Source organism: Aythya ferina (assembly GCF_964211825.1).
Source record: "Aythya ferina genome assembly, chromosome: 9".
In the NCBI taxonomy this organism is placed as follows: Eukaryota; Metazoa; Chordata; class Aves; order Anseriformes; family Anatidae; genus Aythya; species Aythya ferina.
In genome coordinates, this window is record NC_140305.1 from 26,822,612 (window position 1) to 26,849,837 (window position 27,226).

The 27,226-nt window shown below is 45.9% G+C and overlaps 2 protein-coding genes across 19 annotated transcripts in view; one reads left to right on the forward strand and one right to left on the reverse strand.

Annotated features, from left to right (window-relative positions):
• The window catches only part of VEPH1 (ventricular zone expressed PH domain containing 1), an 82,428-nt gene that overhangs the window by 16,844 nt on the left and 38,358 nt on the right, over window positions 1-27,226 (forward strand). For 17 of the 18 annotated variants that reach the window (XM_084530020.1, XM_084530024.1, XM_084530012.1 and 14 more), the window contains 4 exons: window positions 4,014-4,188; window positions 17,613-17,779; window positions 19,500-19,709; window positions 25,959-26,179. In XM_084530020.1, coding sequence (XP_084386146.1) covers window positions 4,014-4,188; window positions 17,613-17,779; window positions 19,500-19,709; window positions 25,959-26,179 — 773 coding nt within the window. Of the gene's footprint in view, window positions 1-4,013; window positions 4,189-13,177; window positions 13,295-17,612; window positions 17,780-19,499; window positions 19,710-25,958; window positions 26,180-27,226 lie in introns of those variants that run through there. The other variant, XM_084530016.1, reaches the window with a different exon arrangement.
• On the reverse strand, window positions 7,179-13,193 carry PTX3 (pentraxin 3). Its single transcript, XM_084530032.1, has 3 exons — window positions 12,913-13,193; window positions 11,990-12,520; window positions 7,179-8,466 (listed from the first exon to the last, which is right to left on the reverse strand). The coding sequence occupies exons 1-3, from the start codon at window positions 13,058-13,060 to the stop codon at window positions 7,853-7,855; spliced, it is 1,293 nt and encodes a 430-aa protein (XP_084386158.1). The 5' UTR covers window positions 13,061-13,193; the 3' UTR covers window positions 7,179-7,852.

Here is a 27,226-nt window from a genome sequence, read left to right on the forward strand (position 1 = left end):
AGATGCAATGCAGAAAACTGCCTTCTGACCTAAAACCTGATTGCTGATTGCTACTGCTCTAAGCAGAGGACTAGAAAGAGGTTATGCCCTGGTCAAGAGTGTTGAAATAATTTCTTAGAATATTTTACTAAATGCTGGAGGCAGCAACAATAATATGGAAAAAGTATTTAGGTCCCAAAAATGTTTGCTCGAAGAACAGCTGAAAATAGGTCCTGTCTGAACCCTGTAAATACAAGACTAAAAATAAGACCTCAAAGTATACAGCAGCCTTTTAGGGTAGGAGTAGGCTGTTCCAAGGCTTTCTAAGAAGGTAATCTTAGGGTGAAAAGCCATTTAAAGATGGGGAGGAGGAAAAAATCCTCCTAAGACCCAACCTGATTTAATATGGGATTTATATATATATATTACTATATTATAATATTAAAATATATTATATTAAATATAATATTAATATATAAATATATATATATCCAGAGTCTCTTCTGTGGGTACAATGTATGGGTCAGACACAGTAGTTGTTTCTCCAAATGCCATGAGTGTGTTTTTGTGTGGACTGCTTAGGGGTGGTGTTTGCAGCATGGCTGCTGTCTCATAATTCCTTTCTGTACCTCTTAAAATCAGATGTGGATTTTCTGGTGCTTTCACTGTAAGAATTGCAGCGGTACTGGCACACGTACATCACTGTCCCATGAAAGCTGCTGCTTAGCCCCTTGTAGGATTGCTCAATAAACTTCCTGAGATTCCTCATCTAGTTTTGCTGAAGGTATTTAAAATCCAAAAGAAACCAGAAGTTTCAGGGGAAAAAAAAAGTGGAATTAAAAATGAATTTTCTTCAATTAAACTTTAGTTTACAATGATTTGTGGTCAGTTGTATACTCTTAGTCCGTCACTGATGACACACAAAGAAGTATTACAACAAAACATTAAAAAAAAGGATGAAACTTCCTTGCCTGAAGCCAGCTTCTTGCCGATATTGGTTTGGGAAGAGAAGGAGTTTATTCTAGCCAGACATGAGGTCAAGTCTGTGGATGAGATTTAGCAGGATTCCTTCTGTGCTGCGCTGGGAGCTGCGATTCGTAAGCTGCAGGAGCAGGGCCTGGTAAAGCATCCTTTGAAGGTCAGTGGTGTGCTGGGGGGGTCACATCGTGTCTGCCCTGCTCTGTGAACGGCTGGCTTTGCCAAGGGCCGTGCCCCCGATACGCAGGGGGTGCTGCTCACTTCCCTTTCTGTCTCGAGTCCCTGGGGGTGAGGCAGGAACTGGCTTTGGATGCTGGCTGCAGCACCACTTCAACTTCCCAGACCAAAGGCTGTAGACTGTAAAATCATATCGTACTTCACAGGAATGCCACAGTGCTCCACGGCTCGTCCAAGCCTTCAGTCTGCGCTGTTGGCAACTGCGTGCCGAAATCAAGCGAGCTCTTATCCAAATGTTTTCGGGATTGCACTGTGTTACAGATTGCTTTGAGAGAGGAGTTCACTGAAATGGGAATTATAAAAACAGAGCTGCTTTGAGCAAGTTTCTTCACATAAAAGAAGAACGAAAGGCATAAACTGGGTTTTTATGCAATATGCGAGGGTTAGTTGAAGTAGTAATGAATATCTGACAGCTGGGTTGAATCTCACAGCATGTTTCTGTTGATATTAGCAGCAGGGAGGTCCCCTAGGTTTGCAAACAGCACTATATCATATTATTGAAATCTGGTTTTCATTGTCACCTACACATAAGTGTGCTGTCATGCCCTGATATTATTTATAAAGGCGCAAATGGAACCTTTCTCCTTCCATCTGAATTAAAACCTTTTCTTAACTATTTCACCTTTATCATAGGTCAAAAAAAAAATAATAAAAATCCTATTCTTTGGAATTTTCTTAGATCTTTTTAATACTAGTCAGAGGGCCAAGTCTTATCTTCCCCTTCTTTCTCCATGGAGCCCTGGAGTATAAAATGGAGGCAGAATTTGGCTCCCACTCAGTAGTGCCTCCCCTCCAAACGCAAGGAGGCATTATGTTGATTTAAATGTGCTGCTGCCTGAAGGTCTATTCACTTTAAGGGCTTTTGTGAAAATGCAGTATTTGGTCATGTGGCAGTTGCCCCAGTGAGCTGTGGCAGTGCCTAGGTGTTGCTGCAGCCCTCAGGGGCTGGTGCAAAGGGGCCATCCCAGAGCTGCAGCAGCACTCACTGCTTGGCAGGTCTCTGTTGCAGGCATGAGTCCTCACAGCCGGTTAACTTGGCTTTTTTGCATTGGTTGAGCAGCAAACTGCAGCCTTAATTAGGGTCAGCCCTGCTCTCCGTGAGGCTAATGGCCAAGGCAGTTACTACTCACAGAGGCAGAGCTGGCCTTGCAGGCAACGTAACTGGGTATATGGAACAATAGATTTGTGGTTTTTTCTTGTGTTTAAATTTATTTTTTTCAGTGCTGCTCCAGAATGAGCATGTGTTAAGTCTGGCCTGCCTTCCCTTGCACTACTTTGTTGCTTTCAGGAACATCTGGGTCCCAGTGGTTGCCTGTGATTTCAGATGCTAATTAAATCTAATCATATTGCAGGACTATTTTCAAAAACAACGAGGTACTCTGGTTTCAAAGAGATATTCAAAACTGAGTGAAGATGAGAGAAAAGCACTGATTAAGGAGGTTTCAGAGAGAATGTAGATCCTCAATTGCACATAAACAAATATGTCCTGCTTGTTTCAAGAGCAGTGAGGTAACTTAACTCGGGAACATAACAGGTAATAGATGTTTATAATCTGTGCACGCAATTTTGCGCACACAAATAGTTGCAGAAAATCCTTACCCTAATCTCAAAACTTAAGTATGTGTGCAGGTAACCCTAAGATCACTGAAGCTCGATGCCATTTTGAGGACAGAAGTCAGCTGTCTTTAGTCCCAAGTGTAGGAAAAAAGTCATTTGACCCTGGTGCTCAGAGGAATTGACTGGAATTTAAGAAAGGAAATCTTAATTATCAGAGGAAAATTGTTGGTTACCCTGTGAACAAGCCTTCCAGAACACGTCCTCACGTGTACTCTTTTCCTCGTTTGACAGGTGTGCCTTTGATTTCAGCGTTAATTACATCTACCCCCTGTCCTTCAAAAAGGGCTTCTTTGTTTTCACTTACTTGGAGCTGCAATTTGAAAAGAGCTCTCAATATTCTGTGAATTGTGCTGTAAGGTTTTGAGTTACAGCTTTGGGCTGTCTTCACACATGGCTGCCATATTCATGCCTTGCTGTAAATTCTGAGGAACACAACTAAACAAATGAGGAACTCGGACAGACACATCATAGTTATGCCAAGTACAAGGGAGACCCTGTGCTGCAGAACCGCGTGGTTCTAGGGTCTTCTTCCTCATGTTTGTGCTGTGCTCTGATGCCGTTTCTGGACATGAAAGCAGCTCAGGCCTTTGAGCTTTCCCCAGATGGCCTCTGGGGAGGGTAGGTGTTGCAGGGCAGGGGCAGCAGGGCACTGGAGGATGCAGGGCAGGGGAAGGAAGCAAACCTCTCAGCAGCAGCAGCAGCAAAATGCTGCCTGGATGCTGTGCCCGCAGGTAGGGCTGCCCTGCTGGGGTGAAAGGCAGCAATGGGTCTGCTAGGGTGGTGAGCAATATTTACTGGTCAACAGCAGGAGTGATGCTCTGAAGTATTTCCTGTGCTTTGGGGTGAAAATTACCTATTCTGTCTGGATAATGGATGCGGCTTCTGCTGTGTTCTCTGATGGCACAAAACAGAACGTATAGTTAGAAATGTTACAGCAGTTAACGTTTAAGTAGTGCACTCAGTATTGTGTTTTCTCCTCCTCTTGCAAAATACAAAAATGGATGTATTGTCATCATCTCCTGCTGCAGCAGTTTTAAGTTTCCTTATGTGCTCTTTCTTTGAAGTCTGTTTCCAGTGGTGTTACCAAAACATAACCTTTTTTGACCTGTTTTTTTCTTCCTCCAATTCTGATCAGCAGGAGACTTCATTTTAATAATTTTTTTCAGCTGCTTATTTTTCAGTGTTTCTTCATGTTGTTCCAGAACTACAATCGACCTCCAGTAATGGCCTTAGCTGTCCCAGTGGCGGTGAAATTTCTCCAGAGGGGCAATAAGGAGCTGTGCAGAAACATGTCGAGTTACCTATCCTTGGCCGCAATAGCCAAAGCGGACCTGCTGGCTGATCACACAGATGCCATCGTCAAAAGTGTCCTTCAAGGTATGAACACACTGAGATTCTGGGTTTAGTCCTGCAGTGTGCCCATAATTATTAATTAGTCTGTAGTAGGTGTATATACAAACATACAAATAAACGTTTTATGCACAAAAACACTTACGAGACATGTATGTATAAAACATGCACGCAAGCATTCATAAGCATTTGATGAAATATATCAGATGCAATCTAAAATAACAGAGTGCATCAAGGAACACCTTCTAAGACTATGTGAATTTAATGAACCTTGTTGACTGCGGAAGATTCATTGCAGATTGGATGACCCACAGGGCAGGAAATATATCTGTAGTTGTTATTGCACTGTACTAATGGACTTCAAATAATAAGCTGTGCTAGGAGACACTAGTTACTGGGCTCTTATCCTTTCTATTAGTGTCATTGGCAATACTCCAAAATATAAATGAGGATGAAATGAATCCCGTTCTGTGGCAAAGTAGTCAGATGTAAGATCTAAAAGCTTTATGGTGATGCTTTAGTCTTGCCCACATCAGTAGTTTTAGACAGTTTTGTTGCTAAACTCCGTAAATTTTACTTTTGTGGTTTAAAAAGAAACCAAAAATATTCATACCTCTGCAAAAGTAAGTAAAGGTAGTAAAGTTCACAGTGTTCGTTGCAATATAGTGCTACTGCAGCAGTAAAGTCACTGTTTTCTCAAGCACAGGTAATAGCAATGAGTACAAATAGCTGTCTAATTATGCTGTATGTTGCCGGGGAAGCAGGGCACTATGAACAGCAAGATGAAGTGACACAAGTTTTGGGGCACAGTCGTAAGTTTAGGAAAAGAGCGACAAATGCCCACAACTGAAGGATTTGACTGTGCCTGCTGGTTTTCATGCATTTATATTATTCTACCAGCAGATGTTGCTGTGGACATCAGAGATGGAAATTGCAGATTGGAGGAGAGTACTCTGCACAGGCACAGTGCTCTGCTCTGCATACCAGCTTCACGGCACCGTACACAGTTTGTGGTTCAGGCATGAAAAGGTTGGTGTGCAGCAGGCTAAGAACCACGAGAAGAAGCTGTTTGAGAAGGGAAGCAAGAGGGTGTTAAAGATGGCTTCACGAAGCAGTGCAGAGACAAAGGGCCTTGTTCTGGTGCTGTGCAGACTGGGTGCAGCCTAGTGGCACCAGCGAGACTGATAGCAGGCTTTGGCCTGCTGCCTGCGAGTGTTTGAGAGCTGACTGGGTTTTTGGCTACTTGGGGCAACTGCTTGGCTGCACAATCAGTTTCTTATCGTCCTAGTTAAGAGAGCTCTTTAGAGTGAGCATGTAACTACTCTGTTCTGTTCAGTGTGAACTCAGCCTCTAAGCACGTGTGTGTCTGTGCCGTGCGCGTGATGCTGACAGGCCGCGTGCTGGCACCTTCCATCAGGATAAGGGACCAGGCAGCCTTATTCCTGCTTCCAGGGGATGGCAGCAGAACCAGCGTATGGTTATCTGAGGGTCCCACTGCTGCTCTGTCTTCTGGGGGAGCTGGGGCAGTGTGCACGTGCTGCTGTGCTGGGCAGAGGCTGGCTACAGAGCAGGGCTGAGCTCAGCACCACATGCCAGGTTATGGGACTCACCCTTCGAGTTTGTTCTCAGTGCAGGAGCAGGATCGCAGAGGCTCTTCTGTATTTGGAGACCAAACTCCCCCCAGATACTTCTTACTCGGTGTCTTTGAAACAGGCCAAGTAACTGTTAACAAAGAAAAATGTAGTTCAGCGCCGAAGGGAAGAGAAGCATGGTGGTGGAGGTGCCTCGTACTGGGCGGGAGGAGACTGGCCGTGGGAAAGCTCTGCTTGTTCGTGGAGGTTAGAAAGGGAAAGAAAAGCGGTTGGAAAGAGGAGGGTGTTCGAGCCGAGCCGATGAGAACGCGAGGACTGGCTTTGCGTTTGGTAATCTGCCAGACCAGTGCGGAGGTAGGAAAAGGATACTTGCAAGACAAAGCATTTCAGGTATGAGGAACAGTAAAGAAAAGCAGCCAGGAATGACTTTCGGTAATCTTTTTGAGGATTTCGCTTGTTCTGCTATATTTCACGGACATTTGTTTTCATTTAATGGATGGCAGTGTATGGAAAGAGGATTTGAGAGTATTTTTGCGCTTGCACAATGTTGGGAAGTAGAGTGCTTTTCTTAACTCTGAAGATGTGTTTTCTGGCTGACATCAGATGAACAGAGGTAACCTTTCATTGTTCTGTACTTCAGGTTATTTGCAGTTATTATTTAGTAAGGGCTTTTTACATTTTTATTGTAAGTGGTAGGAGAAATTCCAGCCTTCTGAGAAGTTAGTTTTGCCTTAAATGCACAACGTTGCCAAAATGTTGAAGCAGATTGTGTAACTTCAGCTGCAAAGCACAACCGTGAATGTCAAACCCTTGAATGGCGTAGTCAAGTGGAAATTACCTTGTCATAGCTTTTTTCTTACTATTCTGTGTTGCGGAAGGAAGGATTTGGTAGCTGCGTTGTGTTTGGGAATGAACATAGCAGCAACTTTTCAGAGCATGTCCGTAAGACATCTGTAGAGTGAGAAAGAAATGTGACTAGAGCAGAAAGGTGTGCTGTTTCCCGTGGAAGTGAGAATTGCTTTGAATAAGACATTTGCCAAGATAACTTGTTCAGAGGCTTCAGCAAACAGTGAGGAATCCCCTCAGGTTGATGTGCATTTATCAGTGTCAGCGTCCCTCCTGTACAAGCAGCCCTGGCCACGACGGAGAGCTGCTGGAGCAGCAGATCCCTCCACGGGCCAGTGTCCACGGGGGGCTTGTTACCATGACAGACCAGTAAAGCTGTCTTTGCCAAGTGCTTGGAGGTCATTCCTCTGAGGGGAAGGTCTCTCCATTTGTGTGAGACGTTAATATTTGTGTTTCTCTCTATTAGCAACTAAAACAGAGTGGTTACCAACATGGAAAAAATCCCATTTTCTATTTATTTCAAGAGATTCTCTATTTATTTCAAGAGTTCCAGTTGATGAATGCCATGGAAAATCTTAGTTTAGTAAAGTATCTTTATTTACAGAACAACTTTACAAAAATAATTTCAATAAAATTATTACAAAGTCAATTTACAGTATAATACAGCTGCGTTTTCTCAAAATGTAACATCGGATTATGATGGCGAATATTACTTTTATACGTTAGGTCAATCCGTGGCATTAAATAATGCTTTAAACAAGAAGCTAGTTTTATTGTAGTCTACAAATTACTAACAACACTTAATAAACAACACGCTTCTTGGCTTTTGTGGTTCCTCTGCACAATTGACATGAGCACTCTGAAAACCAACGACTGGAGAAGCCTGGAAGATGTGTGGCTTTGCATCTGTTCTGCGGAGACGTGCAGGAGCTTAGCAGGAACTGCAGGAGTCCGGTTCTGCTCAGGCCACAGTGGCACTCATTTTTATACGTAAGCTAGAGAGACAGCGGTCGTCTGACCTCAGGAATAGCTTTTCCAATGTCAAGCCTTGATGTATTGTTTTCAGTGTTTTGCCAAAACAGCAGGCAGAGATCAAATCCCATCTCCACAGTACCTCATTCTGTAAACTTGCAGTGCTAATCTTCCTTGGGAGGTTGGGAGGTGCAGGCTCTTTCAGCTCTGTGTATTGTATGCATTGGCATGCTGCTCTTAATGGAATACGTTCTCTGCTTCAAAAACTGCTTTACAAGAGTTTAAGAAACATACTGAGCTCCCCCGTATGGCAGCACTTCTGTGACTCCCCACCCGATGATGTTGCCCCTGATACTGCACGCATCTTCCCCGCTCTGCGCTGCTATCTCTTCGGTGCTGAGCACTCTGTCCCACAGGTTAAAGCCTGTTAATTTTCCTGAGAAGGCTAAAGCTTCATCAAATCCACCTCCGACACAGCAGCCATTCTTCTCCTGACCGATCTGCAGAATTCCTCCGTCTGGAACAGTGTGAGCATCAGCAACGCCCGCGGCAGTGCCCGCGAGCTCTCCGTTCACCCACAGGGACACGGTCCCGTTGTCTGAGCTCCAGGCGCCGCAGAGATGGATCCACTCCCCAGGAACAATTACATTTTTGACCACTAATTTGTGCTGGTCACTACCTACAGCAAGCACTGCAGACTCGTGGCTGAGATAAAGCTGAATTTCATACGGATTTTTCTTGGTTCCGTAGGAGAAGACAATAGTTTTGTCCAAAACCTCAGTCACTTTGATCCAGATGCAAGCAGTGAAGGAGCGGAGGGTCATCTCAGCGGTTGGATGAACGCTCCCGAAGATCTTTTTTGAACGCATTGGGAATAGAATTGCTGTTTCGCAGCCTGAAAAAGTAAATTAGAAAGATTATGTAAGTAAAGGTTTGTATGGACACAGCTAGGACCCTTGGTGTGTGCTCACCCCTGAACTTTTCAGAGGGAGCTGTGGGTTTTGCTCATCCTATGGGATGTAGGGACCCACTTACGGGGTGCTTTGAGGAAGGTAGCAGCTCTGATGGATGAATTTGCTTAGCCCTTGATATGGCAATGAGCCATCCCAAAAGGCTAATCATGCTGCTTTAACAAGACCCAACCTTCCCTTCACTGTAAAAGCATGTTGCTGTCCTGTAGCACACAAAATATCATTTAGTTTTAACCCTACCTGCCTGTCCTGGCCATGTTACGGTAAAGGGATGGGTTTGCCAATCTACCAGCCTGGAAGTTTTACGTACTGTGACTTTCCTGGGATGGCAGTGTGAAATGCTGCCGGGGCTGGTGGCACAGAGCCACCGGAGAGCTGCGTCACCAGCAGCTGCAGCGTGTCCTGCTGGGCTGGATACCTGATGACGGCCTTCCGAGTACCAGCAGGGCTCGGTATGTCCGTCCTGTGCAACGCAATACGCTGGAACAGTGCCCAGCAGGAGCTGAGCATGGCCCTGGGGAAGCCCTGTCACCTCAGCCCTTCATCCAAACCGGGGCACCTCAGGCTCGAGGGACGAACGGATGCGCTGACGCGTTGCCTGTCGGATTTCTGATGGTGTTTCAGTGCCTATATTTAGGCTCACTTCAGAAGTCAAAGCTTGATCTCGTATGTCCTGCTGCTGGCTCAGGAAATGTCATCGGTTATCGGGGCTGTGATGTGACCCGAGGAGCCCTGCCAGCTCGCTGCGCTCGGAGCAGCACGGGCTGTTTGTTGGTGTTGCTGCCCCATAACAGCACGAGTTAAAAATGTGCCTTCCTGAGCCAGCCCTGTCCAGCTATGTCAGCACGAACCCAGGGCTGCACAGCTAGCACCTGGGGGGATTTGTGCTGGATTAACTACAAATAGGATCTCGCACTAAGTAAGATACTTGAGAGCAGTTTCAGATCCTGGCTGGTTCCCCTGTCCCTTGCCAACCCGTGCCCTCTGTCCCTGCGATTTCCTGCAACTGGTCTGAGGCAGCATCCTCCAGCAGCCGAGTGGGGAGTGTCGGCAGAAGCATGCTGAGATGTGTTTTTTTAATTTTTTATCAATTCCTTTTCTGACCCTGGCTTTAGGGCTGTTGGTAACTCATGCACTGGTTCGGTGTTTCTCATGTTCCCACTATTTAGTATTTTTAAAGCAGTTCCCCTCCCCTCTCCAATTTATCAATACGTTGCAAGAGAAACTAGGTTATTAAAGCTATTAACAGGAATTCATGGCTATGAGAGAAGTATCTGATGATTACTAAACACAAGACATTCTTGGCATTCTAACGTGCTGTTCCCTGGTCCTTAGGTACAACTCAGTACTCCAAGCCAGAGGGGGAAAAGCAGCCCCCTTCTATAATTAAGCTGCTTCGTTTCCTGTTTAAACAAGCTAGAGGATCTAAAACGTCTAAAATGTGTGTGGAAACTTCAGCTTCAGTGCATGAAGGACTCTTTGTGTCCTTCTGGATAGTGCTGCTGTGTTATTTCATAGACTGCTTCCTTTAAACTTTGGGCGGATTTTACATTTCTTCGTGTTTTTTTTTTTTTTTTGAGAGAGTTAGTTGAGGGGCAGCAAGCAACTGTTGGGGATGCTCCTTAAAATGCTACTTATGAGTGCTATTGTGAAATGGCTTCTAATGAGCAAGCTTTCTGGCTTTATTGTCAAGGAGTAAACAAAATTAAAAACAGCCTCGCTGAAGAACAAAAAGTGTGATTTGAAAATCCCTCAAGAGTGTCTGGCAGTAATTCAAGATGGGAGAAATTAAAGTCAGTTGCTAAAAATTCCCTTGAAAAAAAAAATATTCAGAGAGGGAGACCCTGGAAGTACTTAATGTGTCTTTTAAATTAAGAAAGGAAAAAAAAAAAAAAAAAACCAACAAAACGCTCTCTATAAAATCACGCAGGAACTAGTGGAAATACTTTGAATTTCCAGTGCTGAGTCTGGGATCTTTAAAGCTGAGCGAGTTTTTTTACTCTCACCCAGCACACAGTGACTGACTGCAAGGCTGGCCGTGTTACAGGGAGATAAAGGGTGAGCTCATGCTTTTTGGAAGGCGAGATTCGTGTGCTGGGGGAGGGTGGGGAGGAGGAATATGTAAGAGCTCCTACCAGGACGTGCAGATTACCCAAATATTACAGTAAAGAAGTAAAAGCAAGTTACTTACAAAGCTGAATTAATGTTCTCCGTTAAAGGATAGATTTGTTGGATTGCAAAATGCTTTGTTATAAAGTATTGTTATGCTGTGTTTGCAGCGTAATAGGCTGGTGTAAGTTGGTGGTGGTTTTTGCAGCTGCAAGAAGCACACTTTGCTCTCACACTTTGCTCTCACACTTTGCTCTCACACTTTGCTCACCTGTGTAAGAGCCCACGCTGGTGGCATTGCTCGGGGCTCCCTGCCAAGGCTGGAGTAACCACCCACCTCCCTGTTCACACATGTGGGGTTCTGTGAGTGTAGGTTGCTTCGTGTTTTGGGTTTTCTATGCTACCATAATACTTCTGTTTGGAAAATGTGATCATTAAAGATATGCCAGCATTTAGAAAACATGCAGCACCAGTTATTGAGTAGGCAGAGTTACATCCAACGTGGTTGTGCTGTGCATGCAGCAACTTTGCACACACACCCTCTAGGTAGGGGTTTGCTCCACCATACCCAAGGTGCTGGAGCTGCTTCTGCTGGGTGACACATTACAGTGCACAGAAAAACTGCAATGAGTTTTGAGATATGAGCTCATCTTTCTATGGCTACCTCGCTTGCTCACCAATACCAACGTTTTAGAAAGAAAAACTCGGCGTGTCAGTCGTGCTGTGTTACCTGCAGGCTCCCGTGCTCGGGGAAGGCATTCTGCCCTGACAGCTGGGTGCAGTGAACGTGCCCTCCCTGCTACAGGAAGCATGCGTGGCTGGGGCTGGTTGTCCCCAGCAGCACGTCCTCTGCCCTGGCTCTGCTCTTGGGCATCAGGGTTGGTGAGGAGGAGGCAGCGCTTAGCTCAGGAGGAAGGAGGAGGTGGGTACATGCAGCAGGACAGGAGCATTAGTGACTAGCGAGTGTATGTGGGAGTTACCAGCTGGGAAGGTAAAAGGTGAGAGAATATATTCTGTGTGTTTAAAATATGTTTGTTGCTCTATGCTCTTTGATCTAGGAGAGCCTCCAGGAGGTGGGATCCTAGCTGGGTGGCTGCTTTGCCCTGTGCAAGGACTTTGATTAAACCCTGCTTTGATCCCTTCTTTGAAAAGCTCAACGCCTCTTTTTTTCAAGAGCCCTTACTGGGTTTCCTCCCTGTATCTGCAGACTGCTCAGAGCTCCTGGGCTACCCATAAGATTGCTTTGGAGTCCTGCGTGGAGGTCAATGTTCACAGCATGTCTGCGTTGACAGGCCAACCAAAGAGCTCGCCAGGAAAGAAAAACGTGTGTGGACTTACCCGCTGGCAGCAAGTGCCGAGCTGCCCATTTCTGCGATGCCTTCAGTTCGGCTCTCATCTGCTGTAGCTCTTTCCACAGGGAGGTCAAAATGAGGTTGTCTTCTCTGGTGGGACCGAGTTTGTCCTGCTGAAAAGCTGTTTCTTGAGCCTCCGCCTCAGACCTCCTCAGGCAAGCGCTCTCCAGGCGGCTGAGTCTGTTGGACACGTTGTGGCTCAGGAGCAGAACGTGCTCCAGAACCTTTCCTTGCTGGGACTCGTGAAGCCCCTTGGCTTCTGCACCGTGGTCACTGCTCCTCACAAGCGCCTGCTCTGCCTGTGAGATGACGTGGGAAGTGACTTTCTCGACCGCAGCGCTGAAGGTGCCGGCGAGGCTGGCAGCGAGCTGGCTCAGCTCTGCCCTGAGTGTCTGCAGGTCCACCTTCAGGATGTCGTCCATTGTCTGCAGCATCATGTTCTCCTTCATCTGCGAGTTCTCGAGCATGATGAAGAGCTTGTCCCACTCGGTGTGCTCTCGCTGGCAGTCACACGAAGCTGGAATGCAAGATGCAGATGCACTTAGGGTTTTAAACAGAAGGGGTATTTAACAAAACCTGGCTCTGTACAGGGCTTATGAGCTCCAGTCTGCCAGTTCATTTCCTTCTGTATCAAAATGGGAAGGTAAAGCAGTGTGTATTAGAGCAGTTCTGAAACTGTCAACCCCACTCTTCTGCAGGAAAACAGGAACAATAGTGTGAAGCAAACTTCCAAGGCACGCTATCCAAGTACTGTAGCGCTTGCTGTTCGCAATAATCTCCTGGTATGAGCACACGCTTCTTCCTCTTACAATGAATAAACTTTTGTAACAATTGGTACAAGAGCAAGCAACAAAGAATGCAATACTGCACTTAAGAGAAATTTAGTTTAAATCTACTTAATCTACTTACTTTCCTCAGTCCCAAGAACCGGACCTTCGATTTCGTTATCCAGATTCACATACATGAGATCATAGTCGTCGTCTTCATCCAGAACAGAGACAGAAGCCCTGAAAACACAGAACAGCGTGAGCAGGGAAAGCACTCCTTGAGGCAGCATTCTCCAGCTGCTTCCTGAAAATAGCTGAGCTGTCTGGAGCTAAAGTCGAAGTCAGACTTCAGCGGAGACGAGACTGCGAGTGAGCCGCGGCGAGCCCCTAATAAATGCTCCGAGTGTCTCAGCCTGAATGAATGAGCGATGCTAGTGCCAGTGTTGTAATAAGAGCACTTCTGGTTGTTGGTTTTGGCGGCGAGGCGAAGGGGGCGTGCAGCTTGCTCAATCTCAGCCTTCCAGGTTTGCGCTGGGGGGAGAAGGGCTGCCTCATGGAGGGGAAGGAATGGGGAAAGCTGCTCTTGCGAGCTGCCGCTTCCCCTCCGAGAGCAGGCTGCCGCAACGTGCAGCGAAGCGAGGCTGAGAGCGGGGGATGAAATCACTCGGAGATCGCTGCCTAAAAGCCCAGGCTGCATCGCTCGTGCCATTGTGTGTCCTTTGTGGGAAGGAAAATGTTCTCTGCAAACTCATTTGGCAGTTGGTGTGTGCCAGGGCTCTGGAGGGGACTGGTAGAGAAATAAATAGGTCTGCAACTGGTTTAGATGCACACGTACGGTTTCACCTAGATCTTGTAGCACTTTTTTTTAATATATTTTTTTTATTATTTAAAAACTTCTATTATACTGGTAGTTTGCTGCCTTAAACAACAAAGGAGAACTTGTGAAAAAACTAAAGGCAGCTTGCTAGGGTTTTGCTTTTCTAGTCCTAATTACCAGTAACAGCTTTGTAACTGGTGATAAGGCATTGCTGCTAGGATCTTGTTTCAGGAGCCCATAGGTTAGCAGCTGCAGGATGAGAGCTGTTTCTCTTCACTTGGAAACAACAAAACAAGGGGCTCGTGGGTTAGATGTTAATCCAGTGACAAGCAGTGCTGGTGGTGGTGTTGACTCACTTAAGCTCTGGAAAGTTTATCAGCTTAACGGGCCCTTGATTATTCCAGAATTGAGATTAAGGGTAGCATACTGATGGTAGAAGTTACACATTGGCTACAAATATTTAGGAAACTGGGGGGAAAAACCCCAGATAACCACACTCAGCGTGCTGTCTGTTCCCTTTCTGCTTGGGACCCCCAGGCCCAGCCCCTCAGCGCTGCACACAGCGGTGGCAGGGAGGGCCCCGTGCTCCCCTACACAGCTTCCTCGCCCTGCTCCATCACCAGGGCTTCTGTTCAGGGGCAGGAGACACAGGGAGGTAGCACGGAGGTGTGCATGGCCTCAGCACACCGCAGGTACCGGCACTGCTGAGCATGATGCTGAGCTCCTCACGCTGCTGGCCATGTTGTGCTGCTTTTCCCCTGCACCACGTCTGGCTGTTCCGCAGTGTGACGGTGGCTCCTGCCCCAGCAGGGCCTCCAGCTGCTCTCCTGCTACCTGAAAGAGATGGTAGCGTTGGCACAGTGTCCTGCAAAGGTTTGGTAAAATGGAGGTGAACACTTGCAGAGTTCTCTGCCCAGCTTGGGACACCCAGGGAACGCAGTGCTCTTGGTGCAAGCACTTTTCCCAGGGTATTCCTGGAGTGAAGACCAGAACAGGGCTGTACATCCACACAGCACCACCAGCCTCATTTCCACAGAGCTTCTGGGATCAGCCGTGGATGGGGCAGAGCTGGGACAGAGCACGTGGACACCTTTACCACTCCTTGTGCACGCAGGGGATCGGCCAACGTGCCTGCGGCGTGGTCCTGGGGTTGAGGCTGCTGCTGCTGGCCGTGCCTCTGCCCTGCCTGACTCGCAGCCAGCCCGGCTCAGCCATCGGATGTCCCCAACTGTACGTTAGCTTCTGCCTGAGTTGCATAATTCCCAGTGTGTGGTCTGCTTGGAACGCCTGAGCAAGGCTAATCTGGAAAGCATTGGGGATAAGGGTGGTAAGGAAGGAAGAGGGAGAGAAGGTAATTAAGGAGCTGAGTATAATGTTTTTCCGTCCTCGGACAGCAAATGTGCTTTTCAGGCTCTTGGTTTAGGCAGAGAGAGAGGAAGCAAGATGGAGCAAAGTGAATTAGTTGGGAGTGGGCAGAGCATCGCCACAGCCAGACCCTGAGAATGCAAAAGGTCGGTGAGCTGCACGAGGGGAAATTGCTTAGAAACCGGGAAGGCATGGCAAATGGTGCTCAGAGCTGGCTGGAAACATGCAAACAGGAGAAAGTAGTGAATTGGGGCATGCTTTATGACCCTTTCTAAGTTATATGAAGAACAGACACAAACTGTGGTGCCTGCTTGGATGGTTTACAGGTTGGTGTACGGGGGTTGTTCAATTAAAAAGGATTCCGTGTCAGTGAGGCCACTTAAACGTCGCTCCAAAGTGATGGGCTAGCTTCAAATTTGCCCTTTTTTTTTTTATTTATTTATCCTGGTTAGTGAATATAAAGGCAGTAATGTTTGCTGCATGGTGACTGGATGAGCTGCCCAAATTTACTGTTGTACAAAGTATTTCTGTCCAAAGTATTTCATAACTGCAATCCATCACGTCAGGGCAAATTACACCGCCTCCTCTAATGCGTCCAATGCTTAAAATGGTGGCTTTCTCATGGTGAATAATTGGTCTTACCTTCCAGATATCTTCCTGCCTGTGATATTCTGGCTTAGGCAATGGCGAATCTCAGGCTAGCTGCTGTCTTTCCTCATGTAGAGCTGCTACTTTTTGTTTTTCTGTTGAATCATTTCCCTCCACAATTTACAACCAAGAATTTTGCCTGTCCGGGAACAAGGAAATTTCATCTTTTACCACTGCTGAAAATTTGACTGGAGCTTAAGGGGTCTGTTCCGCATGGGCAGGAAGCTTCCAGTGGAAACTAAACATGCACAAGTACAAAGAAAGGGCTTAACTCAGGAAGCACAAAATTATCCAGAGAACAAGAAATTTTTCAGTACATTTGGTTACAAGATTGTTCAATTTCAAACTCGGACGTGAGTCTAGAAAACTTCAAGTAAATCGATCTCAACATTTTGGTTTTAGCTATGGGAAAATTGGTGCTTTTATGGCTGTGTTTAACTGCACTACTCACAACCGCTGCCTTTCCTGGTGCTCAGCTGCCGCTGTCATCCTGGTTAGTTTAAAAATTACATAATAAAATTTATCAGCTGCTTGTGCAGGTCAAAGGCAGTTTCAAAAGAACCTCTGTGACTTAGGAGCATGAGTCCCCTGGTAAGTTAGTGACTCTTGTGCCCCTCAATTCTTTTCCAGACTGGTAGCATCAGGAAGAGATGTGCACAAAGGTGTGGATAGAAAGAGGCCAGAGCTGAGCTGCTTGCTGATCTGTGTGGGGTAATCCATCAGCAAATATCCTTCGTCTGCAGCTGGCCTTTGTGCTTTGTTTGTTGAATAGAACAAGACAAATTCTTCATATCCACGGGAATTGAGGTGGGGTCTGAACCTCGTTGTTAGCCCTGCCTTCGGGAAGAAGCCAACAACTCTTCAAGCAGAATAAATGCTTCGGGGGAGGATGCAGAAGTGAGGCTGGATAAACAGTGTGGAGGCACTCCTCCGAAGCATAAGGACCCCTTAAGGATCGTTACAGGCTGCTTTGCCTGAGAGTTTTGAGTCTGCAATGAGTTTCATTTTAGTTACTTGCCTCAGGGGCGATGTTGTAAGACCTAACAGTGTTGTGGGCTGCTCTTTCTGTATCTGGCAGGAGCACGATGTGATCAAGTCTGACCCATGTATCCTCTTTCTACCATCCATGAACTGACCTGCTTATCTTCCAAAATTATAAGGCTTGGATTTAAGTGGGAGAAAAAGCAGCAGGCCAGAGTGCTAGTTCCTCTTGGAAACCAAATCCGAAGAGACCTTAAGGACTTTCAAGGGTTTACAAAAAGAAGCCATACTGCACTGCAATAGGCAGATGTTTTCCATATGTTGTTCAAGTGAAACTTAAATATATTGAGGCAGGCATGTACAGCGATGTGAAGTTATATATTTTAGTATGAGCCTGGGCTTCAAATTGAATTATGCACAGACATCTTAAGAAAATGTGTGAGAGAGGGTTTTGCATATCTGTGTCTGTCTGCAGTTGACTCTCTCTGGCTTCTTTCTATTCCTGGAAATGGCATCCTTAACTATTTATGTTCAAATTTACTGTCATGCACATTTAGTTCTCTTAATAACTAACTATTCTTTCCATATGCTGGTTACTTAATTTGAAAGCCTTAATCTCAACAAAGGAGAAATAGAGCTTTTATGTGCTTTCTAGCTTTTTTTTAATTATTAATTTAAATCACACTTAGTCTGTGGAGCCCTAGACCAGTTTATCATCCAAATCTGAAAGCTCGTTAAGTGGCCTTCTCATGGTATTGTGATTGAGAATGAAAATTATAATAGATAGGAAATCGTTTTTTTTTTACATGTACATTGTTATACCTGCAATAATTCATTCTATTCAGATAATTTATTGGGTTTCTTGGCATGGTACATGATTTCCTGCAGTGAATTTTACACCTCCCTGGTTCTGTACTTAAAATTCTTAAAAACTGGTGTCTCCAGGCGTGTGCTGATTTTCTAGGGCGCTCCCTGCCTGTGGGGCACTGACATACACCGAGTCACCGGCCTCTCGTTTGCTCTGTTCTCAGGGAACTCGATGCTGCTCCGTGTCCTGCCTTCCCTGTACGAGAAGCAGCCGCAGCCGATAAACCTCCATCTGAGGGAGCTGGTGGCCCTGCTGGCTCAGCTGCACCACGCCGAACAGCACCACCTCCTCAGGCTCCTCCAGGTCGTGGCGAGGAAGAAAGAACTTGGGGTAAAACTGTATTTGGAATATCTCACTGCTACACATTGCACCCCCTTTTGGGGGAGGTTGTTTGGTTCAGATGACTTGGCAAAGTCTGTCTGCTAGCTGCTCTCAGAACAGGAAGAGTCCCGTAACATGCATGGCAGTGCGTTCCTATGATTTTCCTATGAATTTCCCTGTGAATTTTTTAATTCCATTTCAAATTCTCCATCTGATCATAAAGAGGACGTAACAGTGATTCTGTTGGACCGAAAAGGTTGTGTTAAACCAGAACCGCTTTCTACTTTTTTGGCTCTTCCTCCATGAGCTGAGCTTTAATTCCCATCACTACATTTCTGTTGGAATAAGTGAACTGTGTTAAGTAATATATCAAGGAAAACTAAAAATGAGTTAGGAAATGATTAAGAGTGAACTAGAGATTAACTGAGGCAAAGCATCCCGTGCTTCGAAAATTCTAGGACAGCGCCCAGCACATTCAAACAAGACACAAAGCTACCTGCTTTGTAAATTTATGGAATCTATAAAATCTTTGGAAAAGAGGAATCAGCAGTAGTTAATACCTTCCTCCAGATAGCCAAGGAAACTTCATCATAATACCTTGTAACAGATGAAATAGGGCTGCTCTTGCAAGTAGGAGAGTCGTCAACCAAAGGGTCCTGTAAGTGTGTGGAGATGCTGAGCTGGTGAAAAGTAGGTGTATAAGCCAAAAAATGCCTGAGTGAGCACTTGGAGCATCCTCCCAAACCCTGGGAAGTTGGTGGAAAGCCTCCCTTTGGCTTCAGCAGGTGTGGGACCAGTCTGTCGTAATAGCATGCAAATCATTAGTCGTGAGCCGTAATAGCTTTAAAGTATTTCATGTTTGTGCAGTGCTCTGCGTCTGTGCCACACACTCCGTAAATCCAAAGAGGTGTCATTTACCACTGTTAACAATTTATTCGGTCATGTACCTGCAATATTTTGGCAGAGCCATTGGTAACAACTTGCTAAAACCGATCGTCCACTTGAGAAAAAAAGAAAGTCACTTTATGCCCTCATTCTGTGCTGTAATGTGTTTTACATGCACGCAGCCGTTTCAGTCAGAAGTGTGTTAGTATACACGTAGACATGCATTAGTACGCATGTAAAATAATAACTCAGTTGGTAGTTGATCACACTCCATCCTGTTTGTAAGGTGTTCTGAAGGACTGGACCCTCAACCTCTTGAAAAATGTCTTGTAAGAAATGACAACTTGCCTGCAGCACTTCTGTGCAGCTAGGATCTTGCCCCTTATTTTTAGTTTTGTACCACCTATTAACCTTGTCAAGTTATTTGGTTGCTGAGGGAAATCAAAACTTTCTGCTAGCACTTTAATTTACTGTATCACTGGGGAAGACTGAGAAGACCTATGTTGTTTTAATCCATAAAGTATAGAACTGGCCCAGAGCAAAGGAAATATTTGGTGAGGGTTTTTTTTTGCCTTTTTTTAAACAATTGAGTATTTCCTTACTTAAATATGCATAACTGCAATATTTCAAGGCTACAGCATACCCTTGTTCCATATGTTGAGCTGAACTCCTGTTGACCTCAGCAATAGCTTTGTGCAAAGGTCAACAAAGGTGGAAAACTATTGTGCTAAATCAAAGTCTGGCATTTTAGTTCTATCCCTCCAATGCACAACGCCTCTTTTGGTTATCTGTATTCACAATTCTCAAATATATTCACAGTCTTTGTCATTTTTATTTTAAATAGGTGCTGAAGGAGTGTATTCCGTGCCTACTGGGACACTTACGAGACCCTAGCCATAGCGATGTTATTCTAAACATACTTGTAGAAATAGCTGGCTATGACCCGGTAGCCTTAGCTGCTTTTCTTCCAAAGCTAAAAGAAATTGGTGAGAGCTTTCCAAGTTTGATTGGACAAACGGCAAAGATCTTTGGAGCTGTTGGACATATTGATGAGGTAAGCCTGAAAACAAAAGTTGGTTGGTTCAGGGGAATGGCTCTGTGTGTGTATGTTTATGTGTGTGTGCTCATTTGTTTCTCTTGTTAAAGGTTGTACAAAGTAATACACATAAGTATTCCAAACTAGGTATTGCAAACCCTGGGTATGACACCGAATTTTAGATGCATATAGTCTTCAGGAACATTGCAATCATGCAGTGAAATATGAACTCCCCAATATATGCTGTAATCCAGCTATTTTGCATTTGTAGGGAAATATGAACTCCCTAGTCCAGTGTAATCCAGCTCTTTTGCATGTGTAACCATGGGTAATTGAATGCTTCTGACGAGTGTTTTATAAGGAAAGTGCCCGGCAGTGATGCTGGACTCAAGCCTCATCACAGGAACATTTTCATGGTTGGACCTGACCCAGTGGGAACATTGTGCTTTAAAAGGATTTAAAGCCACAAACTCCTAAAATTGTTTCATGAGTTTCATCACAGAGTAACAAATCTGCACGGAGTTTTTTTTTCTACCATAAAGTCTGGATGTGGAAGCCACGCTCACCTGCTCCGGGTGCTACGAACAGGCTCAGTGTGCTACAGACACCACCCAGCAGCTCTCAGGTCCCAGCCCTTCACCCTCCCCAAAATCCCAGCTCCCCATGGCCCCAGCAGTGAGGGGTGCTGCTCACGAAGCACTGCTGTTACCCTTGTCCCACTGGGACAGAGAAATACCGTAGACCCCACTGCCATCCCCAGCTCCTAAAAATGCAGCCTGAGGGAGGGAGGCAACCACTGCGAAGCCTGCAAACTACCTGACTGCTCGAGACTTTGGGTGTCCTGAGGACACCAAGCTAGCTAGACTCATTTATGATATACCGTGATTTTTAATATGACTTTTGTTTTCATTCCTGGTTATAAGTTTATGTGTCTTTTGCCACTAATAATAAACATTTTCCCTCTGCCTCAAATCACGGCTCTGTGAAGGTAAAAATAATGGTCTGCTGAATTCATGGAGCTCCTGCTAAATAATTCAAACTTTCGTGGCTGTGGTAAAACTTGATTATATAGCCAAAAAATGAATAGTATGTAATAAATCTGTTTGCTGAAGTTTGGTACTGATGCTGCCATACAGTAACCTGGGTCATTTTATTTCTGCAGAGGTGAATCCTTGTAGTTTCCCTGTCCTTTCAGCGATCCTTGCACCAAATCAACTGGTGTTTGTCTCCATAAAGGCTGGAGAAGTTGGTCCTGTGTATATGGATTGGGCTCGGGGGACTATCTTAAAGGTTTTAAAGCCTCCCCAAGAGGTGGGGTCCTGCCTGGGGGCACAAGGGCTCACAGGCAGGGGACGGAGCTGCTGGGGACACGTGGCACACCGCAGGGCAATGTTGTGGCGTTCTGCACAGACTCTCTCACATGTGTTGTGTGGTTGCAGCTTCCAGCATGAATGAAATTGGTTGTTCTCTCCTTGTTTACCTATATCACCCCAGTAAAATTTACCTTGCTGAGAACTGCAGCAGGCAGTGTTTATTTCTGCGTGCACTACTTCAGAGTTAGGGACTCCTAAAAGCTTTACAGCTCATAACTGGTCCATCCTTGAAGGAGCACAGCTGGGATTAGGACTCGAGGATTTAATTCTGGGGCTGTGTTTTAGCATGATGAACCAGCTCTTCTATGCAAATATCTGAGGCAGCCTTTCTGCAGTGTTCCCCTTCTTAAAAGGGACAGAATTTATTTTGCATTTGTTTACTTATTCATTGATTTATACCAAGAACAAGCAAGCAGCCACCTGGACGTGTTGTGCTTTGTGTATTATTGGAAATGACAGACTACTGTAAAGTTTACAAAGAAACAGTTTGCAGAACACTTTCTTCTTATATTTTTTTAATCCCTGGGTTTCTGCAGATACATGTAACATCCAACTTTTAGATGCACAGCCTGGGCCAAACCTGCACAGAATAATTAATCTCCAATCTTGTAAGTGTCAGGTACCCTCCGTGCTGCCCCTTGCTGTACGCCTGCTGTGTCCGAGGGGCTGCAGGCTGCTGACAGCCACGTGCCCTGTTCCAGCCCAGCTCCACACCATGAGCAGTGCTTGCTTGGAGAGGTGGGCACGCGCTTGGCTTGGTTGTGTGGCTCTGCTTTAGTGGCACCCAGGAGACCTTTGACCAAAAACCATTTACAAAAGCGACATGCAAAGGGTGGCAGAGGTGAGCTCTGCAGTGTGACAGCTGGCTCTTCTGGTCTCCTGTGTTTGCTTTCTAAAAAGATGTCCAAATGTTTTTTTGTATGTTTTTTGCATCCTCTGACATGGGACATGGTCTGCTTCCCTGCATCGCCTGCTTGGGTTCACCTGACGGCTTCCCTTTTCCTTCAGCATTGCAGCTCAAGGTCTTTCTCACACCTTCTCCTTGCGGCTTTTGTCTTTTTATCCTATTTTTTAAATTTATTTTTTGTATTTTAGGGAACTCGAGTGCTTTGTGTTGCACAATTTTCTGGGGGTATGAGGAGCTATTTGGAGGGCCGTTCACTGGTCCAGGCCCACTGCCTGGGTTTGCAGGAGACCAGGCAGTGACCAAAGGGTCCCTGCCCCTCTCACCTGTTCAGTAACGCACAGATCTCATTCTCCCCATGAAGCTTTCTTTTCATGCTTTACTCTGGCTGTTCCTTTTGCAGATTTTTGCCCCATCCTACTATCAGCAAAGGGGTCTGTGGGTACTCCCGTGCAGATTGGGCACCTCAAAAGAGGGGAGGAGAGAAGCCTTTGTGAGCGCCCCATGAACTTCACTGATGTGTAAGGCAGCGCTCGCTGCAGCGTGGACACCCAGATAAAATAGCAGAAACACATCTGGCATCATAAAAGCCGGGCCGATCGTAAAGGTCCAGCAGATAAAAATGAGTCTACCCAAAAGAAATTGTTCAAGCACCACTGATCTAAGAGGAGCTGCCGGGTTACAAGCGTTGCTGCAGCCGGCTAATTTATGTAGGCCCGGCAGAAGCGTGTGAGCAGCACAGCGGGCCCCGCACGCCCGGGCGTGCTGATGGGGTCCCTTATCTCGGCCATGCCTTCCTGAACACGTCTGCGGCTGCTTCCTGTGACGGGGCTGTGCTGCAGATGCACCGCGAGCTGCTGCCTGCAGACGGGACCCTGCACCAGCCACCCCTTGCTGGCCGAGCAAAGCAAGCGAGAAACGCAATGATGACGGCGTGTTGGAACTGTATTTGTTGGTGTTTTGTTCCACTGGGCGGTTTACTGGGTGAAAAGAGGTGGCAAGGGCTGAGGGCTGGCCCTTCGTAATGCGGATTGCAAACGTGAGCAGAAAATGTCTTCTGCTGGCTTCTAGAAGCGAGCTCTCGTGCTTTTCCTGAGCTGCTCTCTCCCCCTTGGCAGCTCAGGCAGACCCCTGGAGAGATGAGAGGTTTGGCTGGAAACGGATCCCTTTATTTTAGAGGTCCCCTTGTTTATGCACGCCGCTTCCCCTGATGTCAGGGGGAGTCTCACGGGTGAAGCTGCAATCGGGACGTGTCCCTTGACCAGCAATTTGTGCAAAGCAAAGCATCATCTTGGGGCAAAAGTCAGCTGGATATGTAGTTATTGAAATACACATATATTAAGATGTTTTGGACAAACTGGAAATTGCAGTTTCTTCTGAAATCATTCTGGTCTCTTCTGTAGTCTCCTGAGCCTGATTTTAAGAAAAAGCAAACTCTGTTGCCACACCTCGTTGCCTGTATTTCAGATATTCACCTACTGGCCATAAAACGTGAGATAAGCTTAGGATAAAGTACATGAACACAGAAAACAAGCACAGTTGAAATAACAATGGCTTATGTACGTCCAAACAGGCTCTCTGAATATTTTTGGGTAAAAATTGCAGCGGAGATAATAACTGCTTTCATGTTGAGCTATTTTGCTGTAATTTTGTTTTGTGTAACAGTTCCATATTATATTACTCACTGGAGTTTATTGTTCTTTTACCTCACTCCAGGCGAGTAGCAGCGTTTCAGCGTGGCTGGAGACATTCCAGCTGGATCAAAGTGACATGAAAAGGGTCACAACTTCTCTTCGAGTTGCGTCTGCTGCACAGTTTGTTTAGGAAACAAAAATGTGTTTTAAATGTTAATTGAGCCTATGTTTATCTCTTGGAGGGAGGAATGTCTTCCAAATAAGCTAGTGAGTATTTACCAAAAAGTCAGCCCCCTTCAAACCATTGAGGAAAAGGCCCGCTCTGTCACAGCAGCCCAGCCCGCCTGCAGAAGTAGCCGTAGTTTTTCCACATACGGCTGAGGGGAAGCAATTTGTCCGATAAGCTGTGCTCATTTATCTCTGTCACGGCACGGCACAGCCCATCTCCTTTTGTTTGAAAGAAGTTGACTTTTTCTTCAGAAAGTGTCTCACCCGTGATACTTGGGCAACGCTCTGCCAAAGTCTCCCATGTATTTTTATGGCCCGGCTACACTTGGAATTAAACCTTGGGCAGTGTTTTTTCTCCTGTTACACAGTCCCAGAAGAATTTTGGGATTTTATTTCTGAAATCTGAGGCGATAACGCTGTTGCCCTGCAGTGCTGGGAGGATGTATATGGCACGCAGCTTCCCCTCGATTTCTGCTAATCCTTGGGAAGAAGAGATTTAGTTTTTTGGTGTTTTTTTTTTGTTTTGTTTTGTTTTTTCCCTGAAGTGCCTCTGCTTGCATTTCAGCACAGGTTCTAACAGCGAAACATCTCCTGGTTTCTGTAACGATCTGCTGAGCGTGGAGTGGGTCTCACTATGGGGAGCATCCCAGCGGAGGATCCGATATGAGCTCCGAGTTAATTGCTGCTCTTTGCTGCTTTTACCACCTAGGTATTTGTAGGGTTGTGGAACCTTATACGCCTAGAACAATTATAAGAAAACAAAGAAACCCTCATGCGTTTCTTTACCTTCAGGGTCTGTGTTTTAGTATGAGAACTTGCACATGTGCAAACAGAGATACTTGGAATTGGAACCGTGTGCACTTGCCAAGCAGAGATAACATATTTGTTAGCATATATTTGCTTTTTATTTGTTTATTTATTTACATTATGACCTGGAGCAGCCCCTTTAGTTGTAATTTGTGGGAGATGTGATCTTGGTGATAAATCGCCCAGCCAAACTTTGGCTGCAGAGGGCATATCAGACTTCAGCGTGTTGGCAGGGGTTGGCACAGCTGCCAGGCAGCAGCTTGGCGTGTGTGGCGAGATCGTGAAACGAAATCTCATTTTAAACCCCTCGTTGTTGGTCATGGGTCTCACTTGAGCGTTGCTCCTAGATGTAATGCATGGAAGGAGCGTGCCCCTGTGACTCCTGAGGCCCTGCAACCCCTCGCCGTTACCCCCTTCCCTGGCTCTCCTCTGCAGGACGCTGTTGCAGGAGTCCCACTCGGCCTGGGGAGCGCTGGTGAAGAGAGGGTTTTGGGTGACACTGCTAAATATAGCAAATGGGCAACACCCGGCAGATCCAGAAAGGAAGTCGTGATTGGGAAACACTTCTGTGCTCTGGAAAAATGGGTATTTGCTCCCGGCTGTGTGCTTGTCACAGCTGGTGGCATGCGCAGAGCTCACTCGAACTGCCTGGTGGCTCTTGAATGGTTGCAGTTGTGGAGGATAACGTGGATAAGGCAATAAGCTGGATATTAACCCATAAATGCAATGGGTCTGTAACAAAGCCACCCCAATGGAGTCAGCCGTGGGCTGTGCAGTGCAGCCCTGAGCCACAGGGTCTGCTCCCTGCTGAGCTGAGTACACGAGCACGAGGGTTTGCCTGCCAGAAACAGCCCGAGAGTTAGAAGGAAGGAAAAGAAAGAAAAAAAAGGCATGGAAACTGGGTTATGGGCAGGTGAGCTAGCTTGGCCAGGCTCACAAGGCCCATCAAAGAAGAAATGGGAGCCAAGTCTGCTGCTGGTGCTCTGATCTGTGAACCAGGTTGATCTACTGCCCTAGGGCCATGCAGAGCCCTCCAAAGGCTTTGGGGACTCTGCTTCTGGGTTGAGGAGTACACAAAGGTGTATGGAGGCTAAGCCAGGTTGGGCAGCACCAAGGCCAACACGTTTGATGTTGACAGCACGCAAAAGGAAACTGTGCTGTTGGTGCAGCTGCCTTTTTGTTAGTCGTGGGGCAGCCACTATTCCCTAATTCCCCAATGGCAATGTTTTAATCAGCAGCATGCACACAAACCAGCCTTGTGCAAGCAAACATTGAATTCATTTGCTTAAAATTTGTTTTTCTATCTCCTTATGTCGTCTAGGAGCGAGCCAGGATGTGCCTGATGTATTTGGTGAACCATCTGGCCAACATGGAGCACTCGTTTCACCACATCCTTTTGCTGGAAATTAAGAGTCTCACTGACACCTTCTCCAGCATCTTGGGCACCCAGAGCAGAGATATCTACCGCATGAGCAACAGCTTCACTGCCATAGCCAAGCTCCTCGTCCGACAGCTGGAGAATGACAACGTGTCAGCAGCCAGGTAACGCTGGGTTTTGTGTGACGAGGGGCAGTCCCAGGGGCTGTGCGAGGCAGTGTGAATTTATATTAAATACACCCAAGTTGCAACGAGTGAGAGCATCCAGCTGAAAACAAGCTGTACTGCAGTTCCTGTAAGTTACTGCAGTTCTATTTTCAAATTGATCTTGGTGTCTCTCATGTATTGTTCCAGTGTACACTCACTCAGCTATTGGATTGCATTATTTATAGGGTCAGGTAAGCGTACAGACACCCGATGGAGAACATGCGTGCTCGTAGAAGTAACTTGAGGCATGCATTTCAAACGCAGGAATAAGGACGATCGACACTAAAGCAGAAATCCATAGTTCCAGGATGTCAGTAAGAGCCTAGGTGCACTGCAGATGCCAGATGCACGCTACCAGGCAGAATGGCCTCTGAACATCACGCAGCAGCAGCTGTGTCATTTGGTAAGGGAGAAAAAAGAAGCTGCTAAAGTTTTAGCACTTCCAAAAGAGCAGAAAGAAAGCTACATCCCAGATAAGTAGACTAAGGCAATCTGAAATGCTTCAGTTAAAAATAAATCGGTGGAGTCAGGCTACACAATTACCACCGAGTTTATTCTAGAAGATAACCACTGAAGCTAGGAGAACAATGACTGGCACGGCTCTGTAACAAAGGTTTGCTAAACAAGTCTGAAAAAATATTCTCAAGCGTGTACAAAAATGTTCTGAGCACTTAGCTTCCTTAAACTTGTATCCTGAGATTAAAGCATTGGGAGCACTGCTGCATTTGTCACAGTAAGAACGTGTTATTTAAATATCTGATAGTAGTCGCTTTTAATTAGGGAGAGACTTATAATTAGCATTGCATATACTGAAATAGGTCAAGAGGGCACGAAGGAATAGCAATCCTGTGATATAAAATTTAACACAGATGTCAGAAAACTCATAACCATGAAGGATAGCTTTGGAGACAGACTGGTAGAGCTGGAGCCAAAACATTGAGGTCATTTGAGAAACAATTAATTGGTATCCTGGAGAGTTAAGAATGAGAAAGGAGAGGAACCCCG